This window comes from Natrix helvetica (genome assembly GCF_964273705.1).
Source record: "Natrix helvetica genome assembly, chromosome: 3".
Lineage (NCBI taxonomy): Eukaryota > Metazoa > Chordata > Lepidosauria > Squamata > Natricidae > Natrix > Natrix helvetica.
In genome coordinates, this window is record NC_138549.1 from 26,473,332 (window position 1) to 26,500,683 (window position 27,352).

Sequence of the window (27,352 nt, forward strand, 5' to 3'; positions counted from 1 at the left end):
CAAATTTGCAGAAATGAATCATGTTCACACCCGTCCATAAGTTCCTCCGCCTTAGGGTGACTCAGCCAGCTTATACCTTCTCTGAACTGTCTTGCCCTTTCTCCACCCTGTCTGGCAGCTTTCCTCCTTTGTCTGCCTGGCCTCCTGCTGGTCTTCCTTCTGATCTGAGACCAAGGGCAAGTGAAAGGCCAAAGCCAGAGAATGAGATGACAGGGAAGTTCACTTTTTCACACTAAGGCTTCTCTGTTGCTTAAAATACAAATTGTTTAGAGAAGCGGTTTCAAAGGCATTTTCAGTCCAAAGCGTGTTTGCATCTCGTCACTTAAATTAGGACTTGTAACTAAGACTATTTGGCAGAAGATAAAAAAAATTCTGTGCTTTCGAAAGCTAGATTTTTTTAGTTGCTTCTGTTGTATAGTAGAACTGTTTTATTTTTGAGGGCTTGTTGTAAGTTCCAAGTTCCTTTAGACCTGCTAAGCTTGTACAAAATTACTGCGCCGCCGAAAATTGTTACTTTTGACTGGTCCTTGCGCTTACTGACTGACCTTCACAGTGCTTCACCTATATCAGGGGTCAGCAATTTGCGGCTCTGGAGCCACTTGTGGCCCTTTCATCCCTCTGTTGTGGCTCCCTATCGCTAAAAATATGTGTCAACCGCCAATGTGTGACACCCGTCAGCACACAATTTATTGACCTTTTCGATCCCCAGTAGGCCAACTATGGATAAATCCAAGAAAAGAAAAGTTTCAGAAGAAAACAGAATCTTTAATTCAAATACATATGCTGGTTTTGGGGGCACTCAGGAAATAGTCAGGCACGGGAAGGGTTTTGTGGCTCTTTTCTGTGGGAAAGTGTTTTCTTTTCTGTGGGAAACGGGTCTAAATGGCTCTTTGAGTGTTTAAGGTTGCCGACCCCTGACCTATATGATCAAAATTCAGGACTTTGATACCTGGCATGGATTTTATGATGTTTGCAGTATCCCAAGGTCATGTGATTGTCACTTGCAATCTTCCCAGCCAGCTTCCAAAAAAGCAAAATCAATGGGAGAAGCTGGATATGATTACTGACCATGTGCTTCACTGAACAATCACGGTGATTTGCTATACCGTGGCAAAAAGGATTGCAAAATCAGACAGAACTCAATTAACAACCACTTTACTTAGCAACGGAAGCTCCAATCGCAGCTGTGGTCATATGTTGAGGACTACCTGCAACTGGTACATCCATTTATTTATTTTACAGTGACAAGCCATTATTTGTGGCGGCAAATCATATTTATTTTATCATTTTCTATTTGCTTTCTTTGAGTTATTAAGTGCAGATACGATAAGAGGCAGGCATATTGTAGTAAACACTTAAAATTATGATGATGTTAGTTTTATCATTATTTGAATGTCAATTTGTATACATAACAGGATACAAAACTATGGATAATAATGGAATACCTAGGTGGTGGATCTGCCCTTGACCTTGTAAGTAACCAGTTTTCATTACAATTTCTATAATCCATCTGAATTTTTAAATATTGTCTTGCAGATTTTATGTCTTATGTACATCATAAAAATAGACCTTCGGCCACTGAACTGTAAATTTCACAAACAGAATTTTAATTATTCATGTCATAAGGAAGAATTATATATGCATTACTGAAAAGAATCTTGGTTGAATAATATTGGAAACGTATTTGAAAATGCATTTAAAGCTTATGGGTATTTAATTTTTAATTTTAATTTTATTAAATTTATAGACCGCCCCCTCTCCCCAAAGGGACTCGGGGCGGTGTACAGACCACAAATAAAACAATATACAAAACTTAGATAATTATAAATACCCATTAAAACAAATTAAATGATAGGCTGTACAGTATAGTTAAAAATTAAAACAACCTAAAAAATCTATCCCTAAAAATTTAAAATTTAAAATACAGGCTAGAGGGACACAAAAACTACAGTTAGGCCAGGCCAGCTAAGTTAAACAGGTGGGTCTTAAGTTTCTTACGGAAGGAGCGGAGATCGGTTGTTATTCTAATGTCGGGGGGGGGGAGGTCATTCCAGAGGGTCGGGCCCATCACAGAGAAGGCCCTACTCCTGGGCGTCGCCCGCTGGCACTGCCTAGTGGACGGCACCTGGAGGAGTCCCTCCCCCTGTGAGAGCGAATCGGCCGCAGGGATGTGTGGGGCAGGATGCGATCCCGCAGGTATCCAATTACAGCTTTTATTTTTCTAATCAAAAGTGCAGATGGATGGGTCTTTCACCTCCAAACCATACCTTGCAATTCTATTCATGGATGGGCCTCATAGAAACCTGCATGTTTGCTATCCCCAAAAATAAATATTTGAGGGATTAACATGTTAAATCTGGAGGACCTAAATTCAAGTACATTCTCAGCCAAGAATGCTTCTGGGTGACTTTGTGCCAGTTGATATCTCTGGATCTGGCAGAACTGTTGAGCATTACAACAAATATAAATAAAATTAGAATAAATAAAAATGAACTTTATTGGGCTTTATTGGACTTTATTGCACTTTATTCAGTGTTTTAAGTTATTGATCGTTCATTATTTGGCCTTTTGTCTGAAAATAATGTATTTTATTCCAGTTAGAACCAGGTTCGTTGGATGAAATCCAGATTGCTACAATATTAAGAGAGATTCTGAAAGGACTCGATTATTTGCATTCAGAAAAGAAAATTCATAGAGATATTAAAGGTAAAAAAAGAAAAACCTATTGGGACTTTGTGAGCATTTTAACAACTTAAGCTTAATTTTTCCAATTACAAATTTCTTCTAAAATATTTTCTAGCTGCTAATGTGCTCCTCTCAGAACAAGGGGAAGTCAAGCTGGCAGACTTTGGCGTAGCTGGGCAATTAACTGATACACAAATAAAGAGAAATACATTTGTGGGCACACCGTTTTGGATGGCACCAGAAGTAATAAAGCAATCTGCTTACGATTCAAAGGTAAGATTAATGTGCTACTTAATATTTTCATGCATCACTCAGACAGAAACATAGTTTGCACTGTGAGACGATGTGCGGATGTGCATTTTGGCAACTCATCTGTGGGAATTTTTATAAAAGAGACCATGGCCATTCCGAGGTCTCTAATTCTAATTTCCACATGTGGAATGATATGGGAATGCTGGAAAAGATGTGCCTTTTCCACATTGGTGTCGCAGTGGTTAGAGTGCAGTACTGCAGGCTACTTCAGCTGACTGCTAGCTGCAGTTTGGCAGTTCAAATCTCACTGGCTCAAGGTTGACTCATCCTTCCATCCTTCCAAGGTGAGTAAAATGAGGACCCAGATTGTTGGGGGCAATATGCTGACTCTGTAAACTGCTTAGAGAGGGCTGTAAAAGCACTATGAAGCAGTATATAAGTCTGAAGTGCCATTGCTATTGCCATTCTGCTTACAGTCACATTCCAAAATACTTTAGAAACTTCATCTGAGTGGCAGAAAATTGTAGGAGTTTGAGAGCTGGTCCATGTAAGAGAACAGTAGGTGACCTTTACAGAAGAGGATTCCAGTACATTTTTATTTGAAATAAAGACTATTATTAAAAATGGATATAGTATGTAAAACATTCTTCCAGGAGTCCCTTCTTTCCTAATATCTTCATTGACTTTACTTGGCGTGTCATGAGAACTATCCCTAATATGTTAAAATTACTTTCTTGATTTTGAATAGATTGGTAGGTGCTCTGGCGAAGAATAAGAGTGGATGCTGTAGGCAGGTTCTTCGGAAGGATGGATGACATGAATAAATGCTTGACGATGATCTAAAACTTGAAATGGAAATAAACTCAATTCTTTGGTTATTGTTAAGTGCTACTGGGGGGCCCTTAGTGCTCTCTGAGCCTCCTTGTTTTCTTGCAGGCATTTCTTTATCCTAACTAGGTAATATCATCAGAGCACTGATGATGTTACCTAGGTAGGGTAATGGAACATATCCAAAAAACAAGCTCAGAGATCACCAAGGACCCCTCCAAACCTGAGTTACAAATATTCTCCATTATCATTAACTCTTACTTTTTCCACCAGCTAAAATAATGCAGGTTTTATATCACCTGATAGGCGACTGACGACAAAAATTCTTTTGTAGCTGCCATTTCTGTAGGTTGCTCATGATTAAAAAAAAAAAATCCGGAGAGCATCGGAGAACAGTTGATTCATTTCTAGAAGGTACAAAAAGTTATGAGACCAGGTCTACTAAGAGAAGTAGATTTGACCTCCGTGAAATGTGTATATTAATCCATTTCTACCCTTGGCTAAACGGACGCGGTGGCTCAGTGGCTAAGACACTGAGCTTGTCAATCAGAAGGTCGACAGTTAGCCGTTCGAATCCCTAGCGCCGCGTAACGGAGTGAGCTCCCGATACTTGTCCCAGCTTCTGCCAACCTAGTAGTTTGAAAGCATGTAAAAATGCAAATAGAAAAATAGAAAACTTTTAGGGGGAAGATAACAGCGTTCTGTGCACCTTCGGCATTTAGTCATGCCGGCCACATGACCATGGAGACGTCTTCGGACAGCGCTGGCTCTTCAGCTTTGAAATGGAGATGAGCACCACCCCCTAGAGTCGGGAACGACTAGCACATATGTGCGAGGGGAATCTTTGCCTTTACTAACCTTGGCTAAAACTCTTTTTCATCTTTTTCACTAATATGGTGTTCCTTGATTGAAGTTAATGTAAAAGGCAAGCTCACTTTGCTCAAGCTTGCAATCCTGGGCGTTTCTTTCCAAGCAGCTGCTTTTGTAGCTAAAGTTAAGAAGCAGAGAGGAAAACAGGTACATTTGAAAATGAATAGTTGGTAAAAAAGATAGAAACATATAATTGATTTCACTTTTGCATTTCGTTCAAATTATACATTTCTCCCTCTGTTAATAGGCAGATATATGGTCCCTGGGCATAACGGCCATAGAGCTTGCGAAAGGAGAGCCACCACATTCCGAACTGCACCCAATGAAAGTTTTATTTCTGATCCCAAAGAACAACCCACCAACGTTGGAAGGAAACTACAGCAAACCATTAAAGGAGTTCGTTGAGGCCTGCTTGAACAAAGATCCCAGTTTTGTAAGTTACTAGATTTTGGTGGCTGTCTCTGCATGTTGTAACACAGTGATGGCGAATCTTTTTGTCGTTGCATGCCGAAAGCGATCCCCCTGCGCACCCCCACGCATGCGCCCTGCCCCTATCGCCCATTTTTGGCTTCCAGGTTGGTGCAGGAGGCTTTTCAGGGCCAAAATGGGGTGCAGGGGGGGGCTCACACGCCACCCCCGCATCACATTTTGGGCCCTGAAGGCCTCCTGCACCAACCTGGAAGCCAAAACGGGGTGCTGCACGAGGCACCAAAATACAATGTGAACGCCCCACCCCCGCATGTCCCTCGCATACGCTCTGCTCCTTGCTCATGCACGGTAGAGATACAAAGACCAGCTGGTTGGCGGGAGGCGCATGCACGGTGGAGCTGGGCTGGGGCAACAGCTGGCGTGCCTGTAGAGAGGGCTCTGTGTGCCACAGTTGTAACAGCAGAAGAGCTGACTCTGTGTTTGGTTTTCAGAGCCCTACATGAATTTTCATGCCGGTTAACATTTTATTTTAAAAATAAAAAGTATACTACCTTAAGAGTTAAATCTAAATATGTTTTATGTTCCTTACTTAAAACCAAGGATCTTCTTGGTTTTAAGTAAGTAGTATCTTCTTCTAAAGTATACATTTTATACTTTAGTCCACCGTTTCTCAGTTTGGCACTACTTCAGACCCATTCTATCAATGGCCTTTGCAGCTTGCTGTAAATTTTACTTCTGTCCTACAGTTTTGTTCAGGTTCTGTATAAAATAGTGAGGATATTTGGAACTGTTCCATAATTGAAAACTTTGGAAAGTTTGAAACTGTGAATGTCTGAAATAAAAACATTTTTATTTTTTCTAGTTTCAGAAATCCTCTTTCCCCAAAACCGGGAAATGAAAAAAAGGATTACAAAATATTAATATTATATTTTTAATGATACATAAGGCAATTAAGACCTGAAATAAATATTCCAACTCAAGAAATAAACTGGGGAAAGATGGAGAAATATATTCAAATATAGTTGCATAAATACAGTTTATGCAAAACTTACATTTATAGAAATTCATGAAAATGAAATAATATTAACAAAGAATGTGAAGTAGTAAGTGCTGGTAATGATACCATTTCAGATTCATTACATGAGACAAATTGGACTGTTTTTTTTCACTTGGAAAAATATGTATTCTCTTTCTACACTTTGTACAGAGATTCCTGTATGTCTGATTCAATTGTAAAGGAAAAAAATCCAGAAATACCCTGTCTTAATTTACAGCATTGATAGTTTCTTACTCCACATATTAAACAAAAAGAGAAGCTCCTGGGAGTTTATCTGCTTAATTTGCCACAAGAATGAAAACATTATAATGTAAATTCAACATAAACATAATTACTTCTTGAATAAATGGTACTTTTCCATTATATGAAAAACGTACTTTTAGTAAGAAAAATAAATTATACATGAGTTATTCTCTAAAGAACAATTGCAGAACAATTTTTCTTTTTACGAATATATGAAGTTCTGAGACATGGATAAATGGATAGAGGTGAGATCAATAGGATTGATAACAAAAAGCTATACAAGTAATGTCTCTTATTTTTATTCATTTTCTCTCTCCATTGCTTCAAAATTTATAGAAACTCTTACCACTGTTACCAAGATCGGCGGCCAATAAATTATATAAATAAATAAATAAATAACCAACCAAACAAATACATTTAGCCATATTGTAACTTACCTCAGTTTAGTAAAGAAACTTATGTTCTATTTTTAAGAGACCAACAGCCAAAGAACTCCTGAAGCACAAATTTATAATACGAAATGCAAAGAAAACTTCCTACTTGACAGATCTCATTGACAGACATAAAAGATGGAAGGCCGAGCAGAATCATGATAATTCCAGCTCTGAAGATTCAGATGGGTGAGTGTAAACCTAAAAGTTATCAATTTGGTGTTTGAGGATGAAGGAGTACTTTTAAGATATGATGGACGAGATTCATAGTGAGGTTCAGAAGTCTATTCTTAGATGTGTTCCGAATCAATCTCATAAAAAGTAGCAAAAGATTTGTAGCCAGCATAATGTTCTCGAAAAGTACGTTCAATGAATATGTGCAGACTCTACCATTCTAAGAATGCAAAGTTTTAGACAAATCTAGAACATCTCATCCCTTATCTCAGTGTTTCTAATTCTTGGCACTTCTAAGTACTTCAACTCTCAGAATTCTGCATGACTGCCTGGGAAATTCTAGGAGGTGAAATCCACACATCTTAAAGAGTTGTGAAGGCTGAGAAATACTACCTTATCTGAACATACTAATTAAGCCATTGTAAGATTATTTGACATTTTGGGGGGAAATTAATCTTCTGAAACATGGTCTTTCCACTGGCCATATCCAATTCCCTTTCTTACTGATTCTAATCATGAATCATGCAAATGGGTCTTATCATTTGAGAAAAAATATAGGGAATAAATATATCCTCTATAATGGGAAGGAGAAAACAGGATAAATGTTAGGTTATTCTTTCTTGTATTTATTTAATCTGTTTGAAGGAACAAATTGATTGCTATATATTTGGGCACTGAACATGTATTCACAAATATGATACATAGGACATAGAATGACAGAGTTGGATGGGACTTTGGAGGTCATCTAGTCTAACTCCCTGCACAAGCAGGAGAGTTTATACAATTTGAGACAAGTGACTGTCCAGTCTCTTCTTGAAAGCCTCCAGTGATGGGGCACCCACAACTTCTGAAGACAAGATATTCCACTGATTGATTCTTCTCACTGTAAGGAAATTTTCCTTAGTTCTAGGTAGCTTCTCTTTTGGATTAGTTTCCATCCATTGGTTCTTTTCGTGCCTTCTGGTGCTTTGTAAAATAGTTTACCCTCCTTATCTTTGTGACAACCCCTGAAATACTGGAATACTGCTATTATATTTGTCCTAGTTCTTCTTTTTACTAGATATAACAAATTTCTGCAACTTCATATGCCTTAGTCTGCAGTCCCCAATCATCTTTGTCACTCTTTTCTGCACTCTTTCCAGAGTCTCTACACTTTTTAAAAAATATTACGGCGACCAAAACTGGATGCAGATGCGGCTGTATTAAAGCTTTGTAAAGCGGTACTAATACGTCACATGATCTTGATTCTATGTTAATGCAGCCTAGAATTGCATTGGCTTTTTTGTCCACTGCTGCACACTGTTGGCTCATATTTAGGTGATTGTCCACTTGGACTCCAAGATCCCTCTCATAGTTGCTGGCATCGAGCCATGTTTGACCTAGTCTATACCTGTACAATTGGTTTTTCTTGACTAAGTGTAAAACTCTTTATCTACATTGAATTTCATTTTGTTAGACAGGACCCAATATTCAAATCAGTTGAGATCTATCTGGATCTTGAGTCTATCTTCTGGATTGTTGGCTATTCCTGCCAGCTTGGTGTCATCTGCAGATTTGATGAGTTCCCCTTCTGTTCCCTCATCTAGATTGTTTCTGAAGATATTGAAGAACACTGGTCCTAAAACGGAACCTTGGGGGTACCCCACTGCTTACTTCCCTCCATGTGGATGTAGTTCCTTTGAGGACTACATGTTGAGTATGGTTTGTTAGCCAGTTACAAATCCACCAGGTGGTAATGCTATCTATCCCACATTTCTCTAGCTTACCAAGAAGTAGGTTGTGGTCTACTTCGTCAAATGCAAAATTACTACTTTGTCAAATACAGAATCCTACATTTTGTAGGATTTTGACTTGCTATTAAAAGATCTTTCCTTCTGCTCACAGACTTGGCTTATTTTAACTTGAACAAACATTAACATTTTAATCAAGACAAATGATGGTGGGATAAAGGAATACATTGCTTGTTTGCTTTAATTTGCTTCCTACAAATTTCCAAGAGATATAAAGGTTGTTATCTGAGCTAAATTAAGGAGCCTTAATTCCTAATTAGTAAAAGCATCTCTTGTTTCATTTTTATTTCTAATATAATTTAGATTTTTGTTGTTGCCTTCAAATATCTTTGAATCCGCCAGTTTTGTACTGTCACCAGTTCATCATAAATAGCAAGACCATCTTGTAAATGTCGGACATTTATTTGTGTTAAAGGGAAACAGATGAGCAGGCATCGGGTGGCAGTGACTCGGGGGACTGGATATTCACGATCCGAGAAAAAGATCCTAAGAATCTGGAGAACGGAGCGACCCAACTCCACGAGTGGGAAAGAAACAAGGTATTTTACTATTATTAATATTGTTGGACATTAATGCAGTATTTTAAAGAGTAATGACTGTTTTGATGGCTGCCTTATCTTGAGGTCTTCTAAATTGTCAGTACAGTATTTTTCGGAGTATAAGACACAACTTTTTCCCTCAAAAAAGAGGCTGAAAATATGGTGCGTCTTATACACTGAATACAGCATTTTTTGCCTCCCGAAACCCCGCCCCCTTCACCAAAATGGCTGTGCGTAGCCTTTAGAATGCTTTCAGAGTGCTCCTGGGGGCTGGGGAGGGCAGAAATGAGCAAAATTTGGGCTGTGTTTTGCTCAATTTCCCCCCCCCCCCAGCCCCCAGGAGCACTCTATAAGCTTCCTAAAGGCTATGCATGCCCTTTTTTGACAAAAAAGGGGGCATTTTTACCCCCCACCCCCCAGGAGCACTCTACAAGCCTCCTAAAGGCTTTTCATGCCCTTTAAAAAAAACGGGCCCATTTTTGCAAAAAACGGGCCATTTTTGGGAGGTTTGCAGAGTGCAAAAACTTTTTTTAAATTTGCCTCTTCAAAATCTTGGTGTGTCTTATACTCTGGTGCGTCTTATACTTCGAAAAATAAAGTATCTAACTCTATACAGATTGAAAACTCAAATGTAAAACCCTTGTGCAGTTTACCAACGCTGTTGTTTCTTTGAGACAAATAGTTTCAGAACAGTGGTTGGCGGCTGCAAAGCAGCATGAAATAGAGTATGAATTATTGTTTGATTACCTGTAGTTAGCTGTTACGTGTTCTCTATCCTGCAAGTTGGAAAATCTGGACAGTTACCATTATATTTAGAAGTTGAAAGGGCAGCAGCGGCTGACATCCAAAGAATTGGGAGACTGCTTATGTTCTCCAAAACACCATGAGCCCAAGTGTGTCTATATCTCTGTTTTTGCAGTCCCTAAAGCAGTGTTTTTCAAATTGGGCAAGTTTAAGGTTCTGTGGACTTCAATTCTGGGAGTTGATGTCTACGCATCTTAAACTTGTAGTTTGCCTTGAAGTTGAATCACACATCTTAAACTTGCCCAATTTGAAAAACACTGGAAAAAAGCATCCTTAGATTGCTGCCCCTGCAGTTTAGCAGCAAAGCCTTTCCTTCCCCAAGAGCATGTTGAAAAGTTAGCAAACATTTTCAGCAACCGTATTTTTCTCTTTTTGAGGGTCAAAATAAAGGTTGCATGTTTATCATCCTCAAATTCCACCCAACCTCCCCGTTCCCAAGAAATGGGAATGCTAGCGCTGCTTAATCTTCTGAAACTCTCAGACCTGATTTGAGAATAGTTGACCACCCATGCCAATGAAAAGCTTGAGATGCGGTTCAAAAGATTCCTAATTAAGCATTTGAAGAGCTATTGTTGGAGAGGGGGAGGGGGGAGAGAAGCAGTTATACAAACAGGGTGTGAACCTATGTTCTTGTATTCCTTTCTCTTATTTTGTTTCTCTTTCTGACTCATTCCATCAGCTCATTCCAAAGTTCCATCAGATATATGCATTTTGCTACGCTTAATTTTTCGTTTGAGTGCATTGTTCAATCCCAACAGGCTCTGTGCCAGGCACCAAATTTGATATATATCTATTATCTTTTGTGTAGCGTAAGAACTTAATAAGCAATTATACAGACAATCTGCCTTCTTACAAGTCTTTATATTCTCTCTTAACTAATTTGCAATGTATTTTTTTTTCTGAAAGGAAAATACCATTCAGAGACGCCCTGCATCTCGAAGCTTATCTACAATTATATCGCCATTATTCACAGAGGTAATATCATTGGGTTAATCATTCCTTCTCCCATTTAGAGATTGTATGAAAAAGTTGGGAGAAAATAGGGGGAAATTAATGCAGTGAGAGTTGTTCTTATAAGCGAATCTTTCAAGCATTTTTGAAGGAGAAGCTGCTCAATTCTTGTGATGTATAGGGAGAGCATTTAATGAATTACTGCATGTTGGAAGCTTAACTTGATGCCAAGTTTTTAATGCTTACGTTTTTAATAGATTTTTGGTATGGTTTTTATGATGTTGGTTGTTTTTTTTGACGTTGTTTTAATTTTTGATTAGAAGCCATTCAAATGTTGATATCAAATGGGCAACTATATAAAAGTTTTAAATAGACATATAAGTAAAAAGGATGTTGATGTCTTCAGAAAGGCCATGGGTTACCTTTTTATAGAGCAGTTGGGAATCCTGGATAGGGATTTTTTTTAAGGGGGCCATCCACGTTATCGCATCCATGATTGCTTCCACCAAAGGTGAGGGGGGAGCGTGCACTGACCTTGATGTGGTGGTTGTCACAGCAAAATCGTGTCAAGTGCCACATGTTGGAGTGACATCACATATTTGTTTAAGTTTAATTATATTTATTTCAATGTATTTAGCTACCCACTCAAAACAATTCTGGACAGTCTACAACATAAAAAGCAGTAAAGAAATTTTTAAAAAAGTAATCCAAGGAAAGTAGATGATATTAAAGAGTATATAAACTTGTAGTGCTGAAGTCAAAGTTAATTTTGCCTTAATTTCAACACATTAATGGTTCATGCAATCTCCTGGCCGTGAATCCAAAGGAAGAACCATGGCAATTCTAAAACCAGTATGGTTGGAAGCATCCAGATCTTGGGGCAATGATGGACTTTCCAAAACTCACCTGGTGCACTGTTCAATAGATGGGATCCAAACGTGTTGGGTGGACAGCAACACTTGGAGATGGACAGTCCCTTAATTATCCTCTGGTTGTATCATGGAGGATTTTATGCATGATAGATAACCAATGCCTTGTTTTATAGCCAGAAACCTTCTCGTAAAAAGTGTTACAGGCATACCATGCCCATAATTACCTGCTGAACTGTGGACTCTTCAAAGGGAATCCCATCTAGAATGCCTTGTAGTAATCCAGTGAAGAAGTCACTAAGGCATGACTGTCCAATAGCTGAGTCTCCCAATCTAGGCATGGTTGCCATAGACGTGCAGGACGGATTTAGGCAAAAGCCCTTCTAGCCAAGACTTGTATCTGCTCCGGAAGCATAAGTTGCAGCACCAGGAATATCTCCAGATTGCAAACCATTTGTGACTAGGACAGCTCAGTCCTGTCCACAGAAAAAGATAGAAGATCTCCATGATCTTGTCATCCTAAATCGCACAGCACTTGATGTTGCTAGGGCTGAGCCTGAGCCATTTCTCCATCCATACCCCCCCCCCCCACAGCATTCAAAATGGAGATGGAACCTTGAAGTCATTCCTTGGGTGAAAGGGGAGCCGAGTCATCTCTGTCACCAGATGACCTTCCTCATCAGTTTCATGCGAATGTTAAGTAGTATAGAGGAGGCTGTCAAGCTCCGAGACATCCGACACGCAGAGGACTAGGGCAGGGGTGAAATCCATCAGGTTCTGGAAAACCAGTAGTGGAGAACTGGAGTAGTTCGGAGAACTGGCAAATGTCACTTTTTGCTGGCCCTAGAGTGGGTTGGGAATGGATATTTTGCAGTATCCTTCCCCTGTCACACCCACCAAGCCATACCACACCCACCAAGCCAGTTGGCCGTGGTATGGCACCGTGGCATCTACCACAGAACCAGTAGTTTAAAAATTGAATTCCACCACTGGACTAGGGCCAGACTTCTCACTTCCCTTCTAACTGGAACTGGTTCTCAAGAAAGGAGAACCACCTTCTTTTAACATGGCTTTAAAGTCAACCGAGAGCAGGGTGGGTGGAGAAACCAGCAACTTTGGTCTGGGAGCAGCAGCAGCAGGAGAACCTGGCGCCTTTGTGATGCCACAAGGGGGAAAACAACTCCCAGCAAAGAAGGATGGGGTTGTCCTACGTGAAGTTGTTCCACGTAGACTTAACTAGGCATCTAGTGATGCAGTTCTTACTTTGCTGTTTCTTAAAAGTGTTATTCATGCTGTGTCTTGGGCATCAGTACGGTCGTCTTCTTTTGAAAAGGTAATAAAATTATCTTTTTTTCAGCTTGTACCAGAGGAAATTCACTTCCCTAGAGTAAGGATAGTTTCAAATGCTAGTTGAATTTTAAATGTAGTGTAAATGATGAGGTGCAATAAATCTTTTTTAAAAACACCTCAGCCTCACTTTTGTTACTTTCTCCTCTACTTATAAAAAGGATTTCTAATGTAGTGAAAGAGGACTGGTAAAGAGCAAGAGTAGCAGTTGTGATCAAAATAACAGAAATGGTCCTGTTGTGTTAGTGGTGAACCATCTGAATTACGGCTCTTAGGTAAATTGACAAACACTTGCTAATTTAAAACCCGTTTCCTTCCTTAGAGTTCCATAGAAAATGTGTATTTTCTAATTTGCATTGATTTTAGGCTTATTCAGACTCTATAAAATGGTTTATATCAGTGGTGGGTTCTGGCCAGTACGGCCATACTGGTAATAGTCGGGAGCAGCGTCCATCGTACGGGTTCGGTGGGTTGTTTGGCCCTCCCACCCGCCCATCTTCCATAGCTGTTTTTAAGGCAACCGGGCTAATTGTGCATGCGCGCACAGCGTGCGGCGCCTGCGCGACCTCCGACAAACAGCTGGGTGTCGCGGGGCGATGGAGTGCACATGCACAGCTCATGTCCGACGTGTGCATGAACGGACCACAAGCAGCACACCAGTAGCAAAGGTAACAGCAACCCACCACTGGTTTATATGTACCTTGTATGTTTCCACACAATCTCTGGGCAAAGCACAGAGCTCTGTTGTTATTTTTTTTTATCCATGGGCATTTATTTTGTAAATGTTTCAGATGCTTAGAACTAATCCTCTTCTGATTTTTAGTTGAAAGAGAGAAGCCAAGCTTGTGGGGGAAACATGGGCTCCATAGAAGAACTGAGAGAGGCTATTTATTTAGCTGAAGAAGCTTGCCCAGGAATTTCAGATACCATGGTGTCTGAACTAGTACAGCGGCTTCAGAGGTAATAATTAATTATAATAACATTCCTTTTGGACGGAGTTACTACACACATTTCCTATCCTTGTTATTTATATTAAAATCATTGGAATTGTGTTTTTGGGATCTTTATAAAAAGGATGATGATGGTCATGAAATACTTAGAATATTTAGAACTCTTATTAGTGTATCAAAAATAGCAATATCAACTTAAAGCTGTTTAATTTTTTTATTGGACTGTTCCTATTGGACTATAGCAAATATTAGCTTCTATCAGAATAGGGTCAACGTGTATTTTACTGATGGAAATATTTGCCCTTTTGTTTTGATGTTGGTGAAGTTAAGTAAGCATCTTTGCTGAAAGTCATAAATCCTTCCAGAATAGCAAATATGTTTTGGCTATCTCTATTTCAGATAATATAAAATCAGAAAAAAGCCTACTAAGCTCATAACCTCCTTTGATGGTGAAAGTTGTTTTATATTCTGTGTATGCACGTGTTAGTCATTGGTACTGAATATTTAGAAAATTGGTAGTTTTCTAAAAAAAACCTATAAGAAAGGTAGCTTTGGAAAGCTGGTTCCCAACCTTAATTCTTGCTCAAGACTCTGCTTTTAAGTGCAGGAGTATATTTTTCTAAAAGATTGCAACTGAGATACATTTATTTTTATTTACTGTGTGAAACATTTTTTGTTCACTACTTTTTTTTTAACAACATGCTTTTTCCAGGTACTCAGTAGCTGGAGGGAGCAGCTCATCCCACTGAAGTCTGACCCCGTGGCCCCCTTTACAACATCAGTGGGGCACCTGCAGGCACCTGTTCTCAGCTTGCTCTTCCACAATTGGCAGGCAATCACATGGACATTTCTGGAAGTGCATCAACAGAAGAAGGTGTTTTAGCAAGAGCACTGTTTTTCAACTCTGTATAGGTTTTTTTTAAAAAAAATAATGCACATATTCAAAGGAGGTATCTTTATACATTTCTGAGATGTAAATTTAGGATTTCAGTTAGGAACTAAAGCTATTGTGAAATCTCAGGTATCTTGTGTTAAGTCATTGGCCTTCAGCTCAAGGATCCATAGGTGGGTGGCATTTCGATCTGAAATGCGTGCACTAGGGGCACTGCCACCCTTTTCTTTGTTTTAAGGTTTTGTTTTAAGAAAGAAATGGAAGCCTGGAGTTCAACCCCATGTTCCGCGTTTAATTTAACATGGATTGGGGTTTGAAAGAGTTGAAGGCAACCGCTTTAAGTAAAAAAAAAAAAATCTGTGAATTAGATGTATTATTGGCTCTGTGTACAAATTTGTATATAGTCACTTTTTTACTGAAATTTGCTTGACATGCATACGGATTCCTCTGTACAAATTGCCAAGACCTTCTGTAGATGATACTAGTGAGGTAAATATTTTGACAGATAGATCAACTTATTATAGGCTTGTCTTTGTTTCTATGAAAATTTTAAATTGTATTATAGCAGGGTTTGCTTGACCTTTGTTTATAGGTCAGAAATAAAGCCGTGCTATAAAAATCCAGTTTATACCTCAGATGCAGATTTTTTTGTGTTACACAGTAGCAATTTTTTTTTTGTTTCTAATCATGGTACGAAACTGATTGTTTTAATTTAGGACATCATATTCTTCGGAGTTCTCTAGTTTTGCTTATCTTCATGGTTTTATATCTTGTTTAAAATTGTGCCAATCCAAAGTTTAAATTTGTTTTAATAGTTTTCTTTTGGAATTAATCTTAACATATAACTGAAAAAGGCACTTTTTATATGCTTCCTAGAAATCCTGGATAAATAATGACAGTTTTGCAAAATGCTGGTTATAAAAAGTATTTTAAAAATGTGAGCGACTTTAGTTACAATCATTGAAATCAAAATTTGGGCTTAGTTTAATATCTGAAATTCATTGTGTGGTAGAGGAAGATATATGACATTTCATTAAGATCTAAAATAGAAAGCTGCAGTACACTTTAATAGGTAAGAACTAGTACAGTGTAACTCCTGTCTATTGTTAAAATAAATACATGATAGAAATCCCATCTGAATTTTTATTTTGAGGTATTTGGAGAAAAGTGGAATAAAAATGTAGTTAAAAGGGTGTGATTAGTCAAGAATTTTAGAAGGCGCTTGCTCTTTGTTGATTTACAATAAATTAATGCTTTCAATATTATTACACTGTTTTGATTTCAACATGAAATCTGTATTGTAATCCTAAAAAATAAATAAACACAGTAACTCTAAAAGCCAACTTGCTGTAGAAGATTTAACCCTATGACCAAGCCTTTGGTGAAAATCTCCTTTCTAATTTGTTTTGAGAAAAGCATAATAATGGAATAAAGGATGGACACATTGTGTCAATGGAAATGAACTCCCTGTGTGTTTAGAACCTGTAATATCCTCTTATCAATGTAAAGATTGAACAATTTACTAAATTGAGTGGAAATAATATTTTACTGCCTTGTGTTTGACTCAGCCATGTTGCCATCCCATTAGAGTGGGTGTGATGTTAACTGGATGGATTTTGTATTAGTCTCTACCCCGGTGTTTACAGTCTGTGAAATGCAGCATGATGTAAGCTACACATTGAATTAGGATAAGGTAGGTGAGATATCTCTCACGAGTTTTTAGCTAAGCTTGTATGCAGTTCCAGATCTGGTAACCTTTTAAGACTTTTGATTGCAAGAATGTTGACTGAAAGATTTTGTTAAATGGAAACCAAAAAAACCTCAATGACTTCCTCTTTAAAATTAGTAAATTAATATTTTGTCAGAGCTATGTTCTTCTACAGATACGTTTTTTCCAATAATTTATGTTAAATTAGTTAAAAGGTTACTATATTGCCAGTTTTCTGTTTGAGCCAGTGCAGTTTAATATCAGTTTAATTGACTTAAACCCATATAAATTGTACACAAACAATTTTGTTGCATTTAAGTACAATGACAATAAAGATTATATTTATACTTAAATACGCATAGAATTTCAAAATGACATCGTTTGATATAAATGAAGCAACTTGGTGAAAGCAAATTGTCTTTGCATTGTGTTGTAATCAAATTTAAACTAAAACACCTTTTGTTGTTTCAAGTCCATTTTTATTCTGACTGTTTAACTTTGCAATACTGTTTATTGATCCTTTAAATATTGTTTTAGAACTGTCCTTAAAAAAATCCAGCATTGCAGTGTTGTATGTATTCAGGTTTAGTCTTTGGCGGTTGATAGCAGTTTCCTGCATATTAAATAAGGTAATATTTCTGTCGTTTTACTAAAGGGCACCAAAATTTGCTGGTGTAGAGTGGACAAATTTCCCATTTTTCATAATGAAATTGCTAAGCAATCTGAAAGTAAGCCAAAACTGCAAAGGTTTTATATCTGGGTCTGTTGGGCCACTTTTTAACTATTAATTAGAATATATATGTCCATTATAGCTACACACTTGTAAATGAACTCCTGAGACCACTGATTTTTCTTGTGAAATTGTGAGAAGTTGCTCCTGTTTACTCACAATTGTTTAGGTGCCACCCTCCACCTCCCCCCACCCCCCGAGTTCATTGCACTGTATTTTGATTGGTTCTTGAACCTTATATGAAGCATTTTGTATGTTACATAATTTTCAGTATTGATATTTTTGTAATAGTTTAGAACCTATTGAAGTTGCTTTCAATGATAGTGGAATTTTGCAGCCATTAGTGCAAACGGGGGTGCGTTGTATATTGGCTTATATATGTATCAATGGATGGAAGGATTTAATTGTGAAGTTGAAAGATGACAGGTATGTTGGGATGCAAAGTCCTAAAACCGGCTTCCTCTCTCATAAAGGCAGTGAGCCAAGCACAAACATAAAAATAGACTTCATTGTACCCTTGTCAATCTGCTACTGAATTGAAGTCGTAAATAACACAAAATGGCAAAGCAGTTATTTTGGCATTTTAAAGCCTTACTGATATAATAAATGTTGATGGGCAGGAGTCCATTTGATGGCCCGGATGAAATTTTTTTAGTCAGCAATTATTTATTGTGGGTTTGGAATGCTGTGAAATACCTGTAGAAAGCAAACAACTGAGTCTTGCAAAGTTACAGGTAGACTTCTGTGACTTTTCCATCTATTGATTCCTCCCCCCCCCCTTTGGCACCCATGTATATGGACGTATACAAAATCTTAGTAACACTTGTGCACCTGACAAAGTAGAAGGTTAGTCCAGCAATGTGCAAAGGATGTTTCTTTAGTTTTCATTTCCAAAATTTATAAAATGAATTAGCAATGTAACTTATGGCTCTTGATTATGTCCAAACAAGTCATTTCACACAGGGGTTTTGGGGTGGAAGGTGGAGGCTAGTCTAGCAAATATATGCATATATGATGCATAGAATGTTGAAAGTGCTTAAATTAGCATATAAAATCCTCCTTTCCATTATATACACAACATAAAGGGTATATAACACTGTACACTAGAATAACTTGTAATATTTCAAAAAATTACACTAAGTATCCCAGAATATTTCCTGGAAAGTTTTCAATTTAAAACACTGTAGTAAATCAGTAACACTGAACTCTAATCCAATTTATGCCATAATAAATTGGTTAAGATGTCACAAGACTTTTATTTTTGCTCTTTTAGGTTAGCATAGTTACTCTTGTACATTTTGGTGAACTAGAAATGTTCTTAATTAGAGATGTTTAATTGTTAGAGCCATAAATCAACTTTAAATGTCTTCAGATTTAAAATTATGGATACTAGAAAGAGAACAGTAATTGTATATTTCTGTCATCTAATAACTTTTAGTAGAGTCTGAATATACAAAACATCTACATACTTGAGGAATTCACAGTAGCTGGATAAAATATTCTAAGTATGAGTTGGATGCTTTTTTTTTAGAGAAGCATAAAATTATGATTTTCTTGCTGAATTGTGGCAAAGGTCTAACTGGTCAACAGTTGCTTTTTGGAAATGCACAACATAACAGTCTAATATCTGGCTTATTTTTTCATAAGCATCTGGGAATGCCTTTTTAAAATCTCTATCCATTCAGGTCCCATTTTTAGCCATCATGTGATATATGCAATGAAGACCTATTCTTTGATCAGGCTCTGTTTACTTCTGTAATTCTGCTGTTTATAACCTGTATACAGTATATTTGCTTATGTCAGATATCAACCTATTCTCAAAACCTTGTATGTTTCATGACACAGAAATAAAGAAATACAACCATTTTGATATGTCATTGAGCAGCGTATTTATATCACATACTTTACAAGAAAGTACACTTCAGAAGTTAGCGACACTTAAAGGGAAAAACAGAATCATAAGCTATTGTGTTATTGCAAGTCCAAACACTATTATGGCTGCAGTGTTCTGGAATAACGGATGTAAATATTCTTATAAAATTGTTAGGTTGTATACAGATGGAAATATTGCCTAATAATTTTGAGTGTTTTCCCCAGTCATGGCTAGACTAAAACAGAAGTACAAAGGAGGTATATACTTTTTGAATCAGTTTCAATATAGGAAGCGTCATGCATATATAACTAAGTCTAGACTTACACCACATATGTGGTTATCAATTTTGCAGTCAATCAGCAAAACTGTCACATGTTATCTTGACAAACTGATGAGGAAGGCTTGTGTCAGTAAGGGCTTGTTTAGTTCCTTTCTTTAGTTGTGTGTGTGTGTGTGTGTGTGTGTGTATGATCAAGGAAATGTCAATGCAATTGGCACAAACTTGTTAATTAATTGTAATTATTTGAAACCAAACATAGAATGCATAATCCCATTCGCGGAGCTGGGGTGGGTGTGGCCTGCACATGACACATCTGACCTGCCAGCCGCCAGTTTGATATCCCTGGCATCCATATCGTAATCTGAATGGTATACCTTTGGAGTAAAATGGAGAAAATCTTTATATCTACTCTCAGTGCAGTTGCTGCTTTATTTAGGAACATTAAATGTTAAAAAAAGTGGTGTGATTATTATATTTTGAATGGAAATCTAAACGGCAAGAGCTGAAAGCAAAAATAAATTTTTATAAAGCAAAGTTCCTGCAAGAGGTCTCTGATAGGTAATAGAAAACAGTGACTAATTGATTTGTGCTCATTTATATACCCTAAGCAACAGACAGTGGCAAAAGCTGAAAACTTGTGCCCTTAGCATTACAATACTGTGACTTCCCAGGAAGCAAATCCAGCTCCTATAACCTTGTTTAACAGAAAAGGCACAAGCTAAGATAGTAAATAAGGAAGATGGTCATAAGTTTGCATGATGATTTTATATGAAACCCTCAAAATTATATGCAAAACCTCCTCTAAATATCGTTCCAGCTGTTTTGGCTTTACTTCTTTCTTCTCCCAATCTATTTGTAGCTGTTTACTTCTCTAAGAAACAAAAGAAGCTGGGGAGGTTTCAAGGAGACATAATGAGGTCAGAAGCAGCCTAGTTGACTTGGTTCATCTTCTTCCCACCACTTAAAAACAAAACAACAATTAAAAAGGAGTGGCTCTTTTATAGCAACAAGGATCTACAGCCTTCCAGGATTCAGCTTCAATTTCATGGTTTAGCTGGAAAAAAATAATAATCAAACCACAGGTTGGTGGGGCATGGGGGGTGCAGGAAGGTATTGGAGAGAAAATCTTTTGAATCAACCCTGGATTGCAAAATGCATGTTGGGATATGCAGGCCAAAGGAAGGCTCATGCGTGTGGCTGGACAACTTTTCATGGACTCACTTAGATGAACTTGCGTTAAGTTGCCTAAATCAGTTGCACACATATACATTATGTGATATCAATCATGTGTGTTCAAAATAACATTTGTTTTGTAAAAGGCAAGAAACAAACATCCTCAAAAGAAACCCTCCAAGCTATACAGTGTTTAAAGCTGTTGAGGTATTTTATTCCCTTTTCAGTAAGCAAATCTTAAAACATGTTTGTACAACAGAGCCTCTATATTTGGCAAACCCGCTCTTAAAGCAAGAGATTGATTGATACGGTGGTAACCCTTTCTCTTAAAATGTGTCACAAATGTGCTGGGATTCATATTACATCTAATAATACACAATCAATTTATTCCAACTGCTGGAAAGTGTATATTCTCAGTCAAATCTATAGAACAGCCTTTCTCAACTTCAGCGTTCCACGAGAAGTCATTATTATATTAAAAAAAAAAACTGTTTTTTAAACGTCGTATACCATGCAATGCCAACACTCCGAAAGGTGGGAATTTTTATATGCTGCAATCCAGCTTGTTAATCGTACTAGATAAAACAATTTTTATGCAACAGTTCTCTGAGCCCTGAAAATTATTTCAGAGGCTTCCTCCGGGGGGGGGGGGGAATGGTTGAGAAAAGCTGTTTTTGGACACTTTAAGTGGGCTGGACATTGATTAAATGAACATATTTAAGGCTATCTAATTGCTTCCAAATTTGTACAGACAAAATATGAATTGATTTATAGTACCACTTATAAAAGTGCAGAAGCACAGAATATATTGGGACAAAACATTACAGAAACAGATGTTTCCTTTGAAGAGATGCACCTGCACCTGTTCTTATAGGAACACCAATTTTTCTGACAAAAAAATTAATGCCACAATCCTTGTAGAACACAGATATTGACATTTGGTTACACAAATTATTATACCATCTTAAACTTCCTAAGACATTCTTACAAGTATTTCATGGGGTAAAATATGTAAACTTTTCTCAGGCATGATTTTCTATCTCAATATGAATTTTCATCAGAAAAAAAGTAGGCAAATCCATCTGTCAGTATAGGAAGGAAATATTTCCAACTTCCAGAAGTGAGATGAATTGAACAAACTACATGTTTGGCTGCCAGTTTTAATTCTCACAAGCAAACTCTGTAGAAACATCACAAAATAAAAGAACTTTACCTTGAAGATTTATATTGAGGGGGTGAAGTGAGTAGAAGATAAGAATAACCAAAACAAAAACCAGTCCAAAACTCATTTTGAAGGTCTGAATATTAAAGAAGAGGCATCTTGTTTTCAAGGAAATAGAAAAAAAATGAAGTTGCTACAAAATTGGTCTATATATTTCAGGTGCAAATTTTTTGAGGCAAAGAAATATCTTTTGGCATTTGGCACTCCAAGGGACAATATTTTAATACTGGCACAAGCTAAAAAACCACACCAAAGAACAAATACAAGACATGAAAGCCTCATGTGGCTGATAATAGTAAACAAACCTGCTGAGGCATTATTCCAAAAGCTGATCCAAAACATTTTTTAATAGATTCGTGTTTTACTAAATCTTAAAAGGGGAAAATAAATTCAAATATCCTCTAAAAAAAGCAGCAGTTGCTGGAATGAACCATTTGGGGTTCAGCCATCAATAAACATGAGATTCTTCATGACTTAATACACGGATCCGTGAGGCTGGGCCTGTAGCACTTCGGATTACCTCCATCCACCTAAGCAGGAAGAAAAACAAGCATCAGGACTTGCTACACGTCACAGGTGGGAAGCTTTTCTGCTGTGGATGTGGCTTCACAAAATCTTTTTTGCCTATTAGGTGAGTTTGGGAGAGCTCAGTAGGATGGGAAAAGGGAAGGAACCAGTGGTGGGATCCTGCTGGTTTAACAACTGTTTCTGTGATTGCACGCTTTGTGTACATGCGTGCAATTTGAAGAAATCTTCACTTCAGTGGTGGGTTCCGGATCCCGTTGCAACCGGTACAGTTGCAACGGGGCCCGGTGTCCAACACATGAATGTGCGCATTGTGCCGTGCACCACGTGCGCATGCGTCCCTACCTCTTCCGATGCCTCCGCAATGCTCCAGCTGCTCGACGGAGCGTTGCGCAGGTGCTGTGTGCTCCATGCGCGTAAGAGCTCAAATACAGGTAAGGAGCTCGGGTGCGCAAGTAGGCCCTCCAGAGCACTGTACCGGAACGGTACCTGGTGCTCCGGGCAGGCACTGGTACACTCGTACCGGCGTGTACCGCCTGCAACCCACCACTGCTTTATTTCCAGGATTCTTCGGAGGAGTATCACAGCTGATTCACATGGCAATCCACTCTGCCATGTGAATCAGCTGAGAAGATAAAGATAGGAAAATAGTGCGGGCACGCGGGTGGGCCCATCTGATTGTCGGGGCGAACCGGTTCACTTCCAGCTGATCGTCGGAGCTACCAGTTTGCTTGAACTGGTCCAAACTGGTAGAATCCCATCCCTGGAAGGAACAGATGGCTCTCCTCCTGTCTGCAAAACACATTCTTTCCCAATTCTATTCCAGTCTATTTTTCCAACAGCTGATCTGGTTGGCCACAACGGGATAGAGTTGTGGAAGAACAATGAAGATAACTCTTCCCATAGGTTGTCCCAAAGACATAGGTTGCCTTTTCCATCCTAGTAGCCGTGCTAAACATTAAGAGGACCACAGTGGGATACAGGGGAAAAAAAGTGAATACCAATCTTTGTTCCACCCATTTCAAGTTCATCTCTCTGGGACAATCAATTAGGCATGGGAATTTTCATCTCATATGGAAGAGCTTAAAACTTAAAACACTCTGAACAGTGTGATGGCAGAGGGAAAAAGAGAGTAGTAGTAGTTCCATGCAAGAACTTTCTCAACCTCAACAGGCTTAAGATGTGTATACTTCAACTCCCAGAATTCCCCAGCCATCATTACATCCACACACTCTAAAATAGTTGGAGTTTGAGAAATCCTGCATTCAACCACCATTTGTACATTAAATTTAGCTATATTACACAGCAAGGCACATTTATTTAAATACATTTTGCTACAGAATATTTACCTTTATCTTACAGAAAGTTTGAAAATTTACAAGACCAGTACCACATTTTTCATTTTTTTGTAAGATGGAAATGATTATTCAAATTGCTAATGTTCTTGGCTGTTTCTTACTCTTACCTACCAATTCCATCCCAGATAATTTCTGTCCCGCACAATCACATTTCAGGCTGTACATGTAAATAAACGATCTATGGGCCATAATATCCTAAATATACATGTCTGGGTTGAAAGGCAGACTAGTTTAGATCTAAGTCATGCACAGAACATTTTATTCCCCCCCAGTATGAACTATACTCCTAACTTTTGTTTCTCAACAAAAATGAATCCCTTGTAATAACTTGTGGGGTATGAGCGGCCTTATAAAATCTTCCCTTTCCTGGGTGAATAATTCTGCACACATTGCAAACATGATAAATTCTTTATATCAATGATTTAGTATTCTCATTAAAAATTATCAAAATATTTGGGGAATTTTTAAAATTACAATCCCTACTCCCCATTTCAAAACTTTAGAGATGCCTCACATTTCCGTTTCACAACGTTTTGATATTCTTTCACAAGATGTTACCAGATTTTAGTCCTTTTTAAAATGCTTGTGACGTCTTAAGACAAATATAAGATTTTGGAAACAATGCACGAGATTAGCTAAAATGTGATTTAATAATTTTGAGAGATTCTTGGGTCTGGACTGGAAAAGTCTGCACCCAACTTACATTTTGCAGGAAACAAACAATTTGATATTTTAACTCCCTGACAGAAGTCATGTTGCTTTATTTAAATTGGCTGTATTATAACAGTACTTATTACCCATCCATTTTTAATGATAGAATTTAACAGCATAGTATGCAGTAAAAATTATAGTAAACAAACATACCTTTCAAATGTATATTCACTCTCCGCCCTAAAATAGTACACATGGGATTTGAAGTGTAGCTTAAAGACATAGTCTTTATTAATGTTCTCAGATTCAGAAGGAATGGTCAGAGAATAGCCAAGGAGAGGAAGGCTAGCTAAGGGATGATTGTCCTAAAAACAAAAGGCAAGAGAGGTTGTGGCAATAGCAAAGGCCCCACTTCACAAATTGACAAAACTGCATGCAAAGAGCTTCAAAATTATTTTCCTACCATCAAATCCCAGTATGTTCCAGGCAAAAGGCAAAACCCAGGAAAGTCCTCCCCCAAATGACATTGGCTTCTTATTTTGCACTATACAGATCAGGGGTGAAATTTAGCAGGTTCTGCCACGTTCTGGAGATCCAGTAGCGGAAATTTTGAGTAGTTCGGAGAACCGGCAAATACCACCTCTGGCTTGTCCCAGAAGTGGGGTGGGCATGGAGATTTTGCAGTATCCCCCTGCCACACCCACCAAGCCACACCATGCCCACCAAGCCATGCCCACAGAACCGGTAGTAAAAAAAAATGAATTTTACCACTGGTACAGATACTTATGGGTTGGAATTTGCCCAATATTCTCTTTCCTTAGTTTTTTGTTAAATCACATCTTTTCTTTCATGTAGAACTCAAGGTAGCAAACATGCCAATTCCCTTTCCTATTTTCCCCAGAAAAACAACCCCGTTTTAGTGAGTTAAGAATGAGTGACTGGCTCAAAGTTACCCAGCTGTTTTCTCATGCCCAAGGTGGGACTAGAACTCCCTGTCTCCTGGTTTCTTGGCCAGCACCTTCACCACTACACTCAGAGCTCTGTGAGTGAATGAAGGAATTTACATGATTTTATGTAACTGCTCATTTCACACAGCTGATTCTGAGCAGCACCCAAGGATAAAACAAAGACTCTGCTCATAAAAATCAACAACAGCAGAGTTTACCTAACCTCCTAAATTAAACCCCTAGGAAACAATTGGGTCTTTAGTCATTTACAAAAAGGTTACTCTCGTGTGCAGAAGGCAGTCTCTTCCCCATATTCCGTATCTCATTGGAACTGAGAAAAGGTTTCTGTGAAAAGGGACTCCACACAAATTGCATCTAAATGTGAATCACTACTGGGACAATTAGTACACTCCCTGTAACATGGTGGCTGGAAACATAACTTCTTATTCTCCTAATGTCTACTGTATTTATTTTTGACTAGATTGCAAGTGGAAAGGAATGGCTGTTCATCATTCTGTGGCCTTTAAATGGTTATTTGTAGAGTTATATGGAATGGAGAGGATAGTCAGAATATTCTATGGTTCATGGTAGATTCTTGGAGGACTACCTTCATCCGCTGGCAATTCTGTTCCTGATCTGTTTCTTGAGCTGATGCAATCACAGTTTCCACAGTACATACAGATGGTCCTTGTTTATCAACTACTCATTCAGCAACCATTCAAGGTTGCAAAGGTGCTGAGAAAATAATCATATGACCAATTGATAACCCTTTGTTATCTTTGCAGTATCCCTCAGTTCATGAACCCCGTTACAGTCACTATGTAGTGTTCTGAGTCTGACCTGTATTTTTTCTCCCACCTACTTGCAGAGCAGAGTTATTGGAGAAGAAGGGATTGCAAGAGAGTAAGCTGTTTGTTCTTCTACACATCAAAAACAAGGCAACTGTCCTGGCAGTCTGCAGCCAGGGCCCACAAATGCACAATGGAAACAGCTTGCCATATTTTCATGAAATTTCTTTCTATTCAATCTCTATGCTCTGCAAAGGAGGGCAGAGCAGGGAGATCACAGAGAAAAAGACTGAGTGTAAAGTGTTAGTTCTTCTATATATGAAAAATAATGTGGTGTGCAAGTTAACAGGAAAATGGTCATGGAAGTACAATTCCTTACATTCCCTACTGGCTTCCCAAAAGCAAAGTCAATGAGGAGGTTGGAAGGAATTTGGAAGTCTCAGTCACATGATGTGCTCCCTTAATGACAAATGAGACTGCAGGAACTGCCATTGCTAAGTGGCACAGCTTGGCAATGTTGAATGTTATGACCACGTTGCTTAGTGATGGGGATTCTGGACTAGTTGTACTAGCTTTGGTGGGCTTGCTCCACGAAATTTAGACTATTAAGAAAAGCCCTCCACACATAATAGTTTCCACAAGAAATCTCTGTCCAAGGGAAGTAATTAACTACAGCATTTCCTACATTTGTGGCACAGTATCTTAAAGACTATAAGACAGGAAGCACATCAAAGCCATGGCAAGGAGAAATAGGGAGAGCACCATCTTCTTGAACCTCCTCCTTAGCTGACATCACAAGTGTATTTGAAGATAGCTGAATAAGGATTTTCTCAAGAAAAAGCCCATAGTTCAGATGATTGCTCTGATCCTCAAGATAGTGATGGTATAGGAACGAAGCAAAGAATTACATTGCTGTTAGACAGTGCAATAGATGAAAGAGGACTACAAAGTCTAACATTATGAGGAGGCTATATAGGCTTACACTC

The 27,352-nt window shown here is 38.2% G+C and overlaps 2 protein-coding genes across 7 annotated transcripts in view; one reads left to right on the forward strand and one right to left on the reverse strand.

The window, feature by feature from the left end:
* The window catches only part of STK24 (serine/threonine kinase 24), a 36,527-nt gene extending 17,101 nt beyond the window's left edge, over window positions 1-19,426 (forward strand). The window contains exons 3-11 of the mRNA XM_081949263.1: window positions 1,416-1,472; window positions 2,598-2,706; window positions 2,801-2,958; window positions 4,883-5,068; window positions 6,839-6,984; window positions 9,175-9,298; window positions 11,009-11,077; window positions 14,093-14,229; window positions 14,932-19,426. Coding sequence (XP_081805389.1) covers window positions 1,416-1,472; window positions 2,598-2,706; window positions 2,801-2,958; window positions 4,883-5,068; window positions 6,839-6,984; window positions 9,175-9,298; window positions 11,009-11,077; window positions 14,093-14,229; window positions 14,932-14,968 — 1,023 coding nt within the window. The 3' untranslated portion in view covers window positions 14,969-19,426. The remainder of the gene's footprint in view (window positions 1-1,415; window positions 1,473-2,597; window positions 2,707-2,800; window positions 2,959-4,882; window positions 5,069-6,838; window positions 6,985-9,174; window positions 9,299-11,008; window positions 11,078-14,092; window positions 14,230-14,931) is intronic.
* The window catches only part of FARP1 (FERM, ARH/RhoGEF and pleckstrin domain protein 1), a 155,452-nt gene continuing 147,513 nt past the window's right edge, over window positions 19,414-27,352 (reverse strand). For all 6 annotated transcript variants that reach the window (XM_081949259.1, XM_081949257.1, XM_081949261.1 and 3 more), the window contains exons 26-27: window positions 24,845-24,996; window positions 19,414-22,627 (exon numbers count right to left, since the gene is read on the reverse strand). In XM_081949259.1, the coding sequence (XP_081805385.1) occupies window positions 22,546-22,627; window positions 24,845-24,996 (234 nt within the window). In that variant the 3' untranslated portion in view covers window positions 19,414-22,545. The remainder of the gene's footprint in view (window positions 22,628-24,844; window positions 24,997-27,352) is intronic.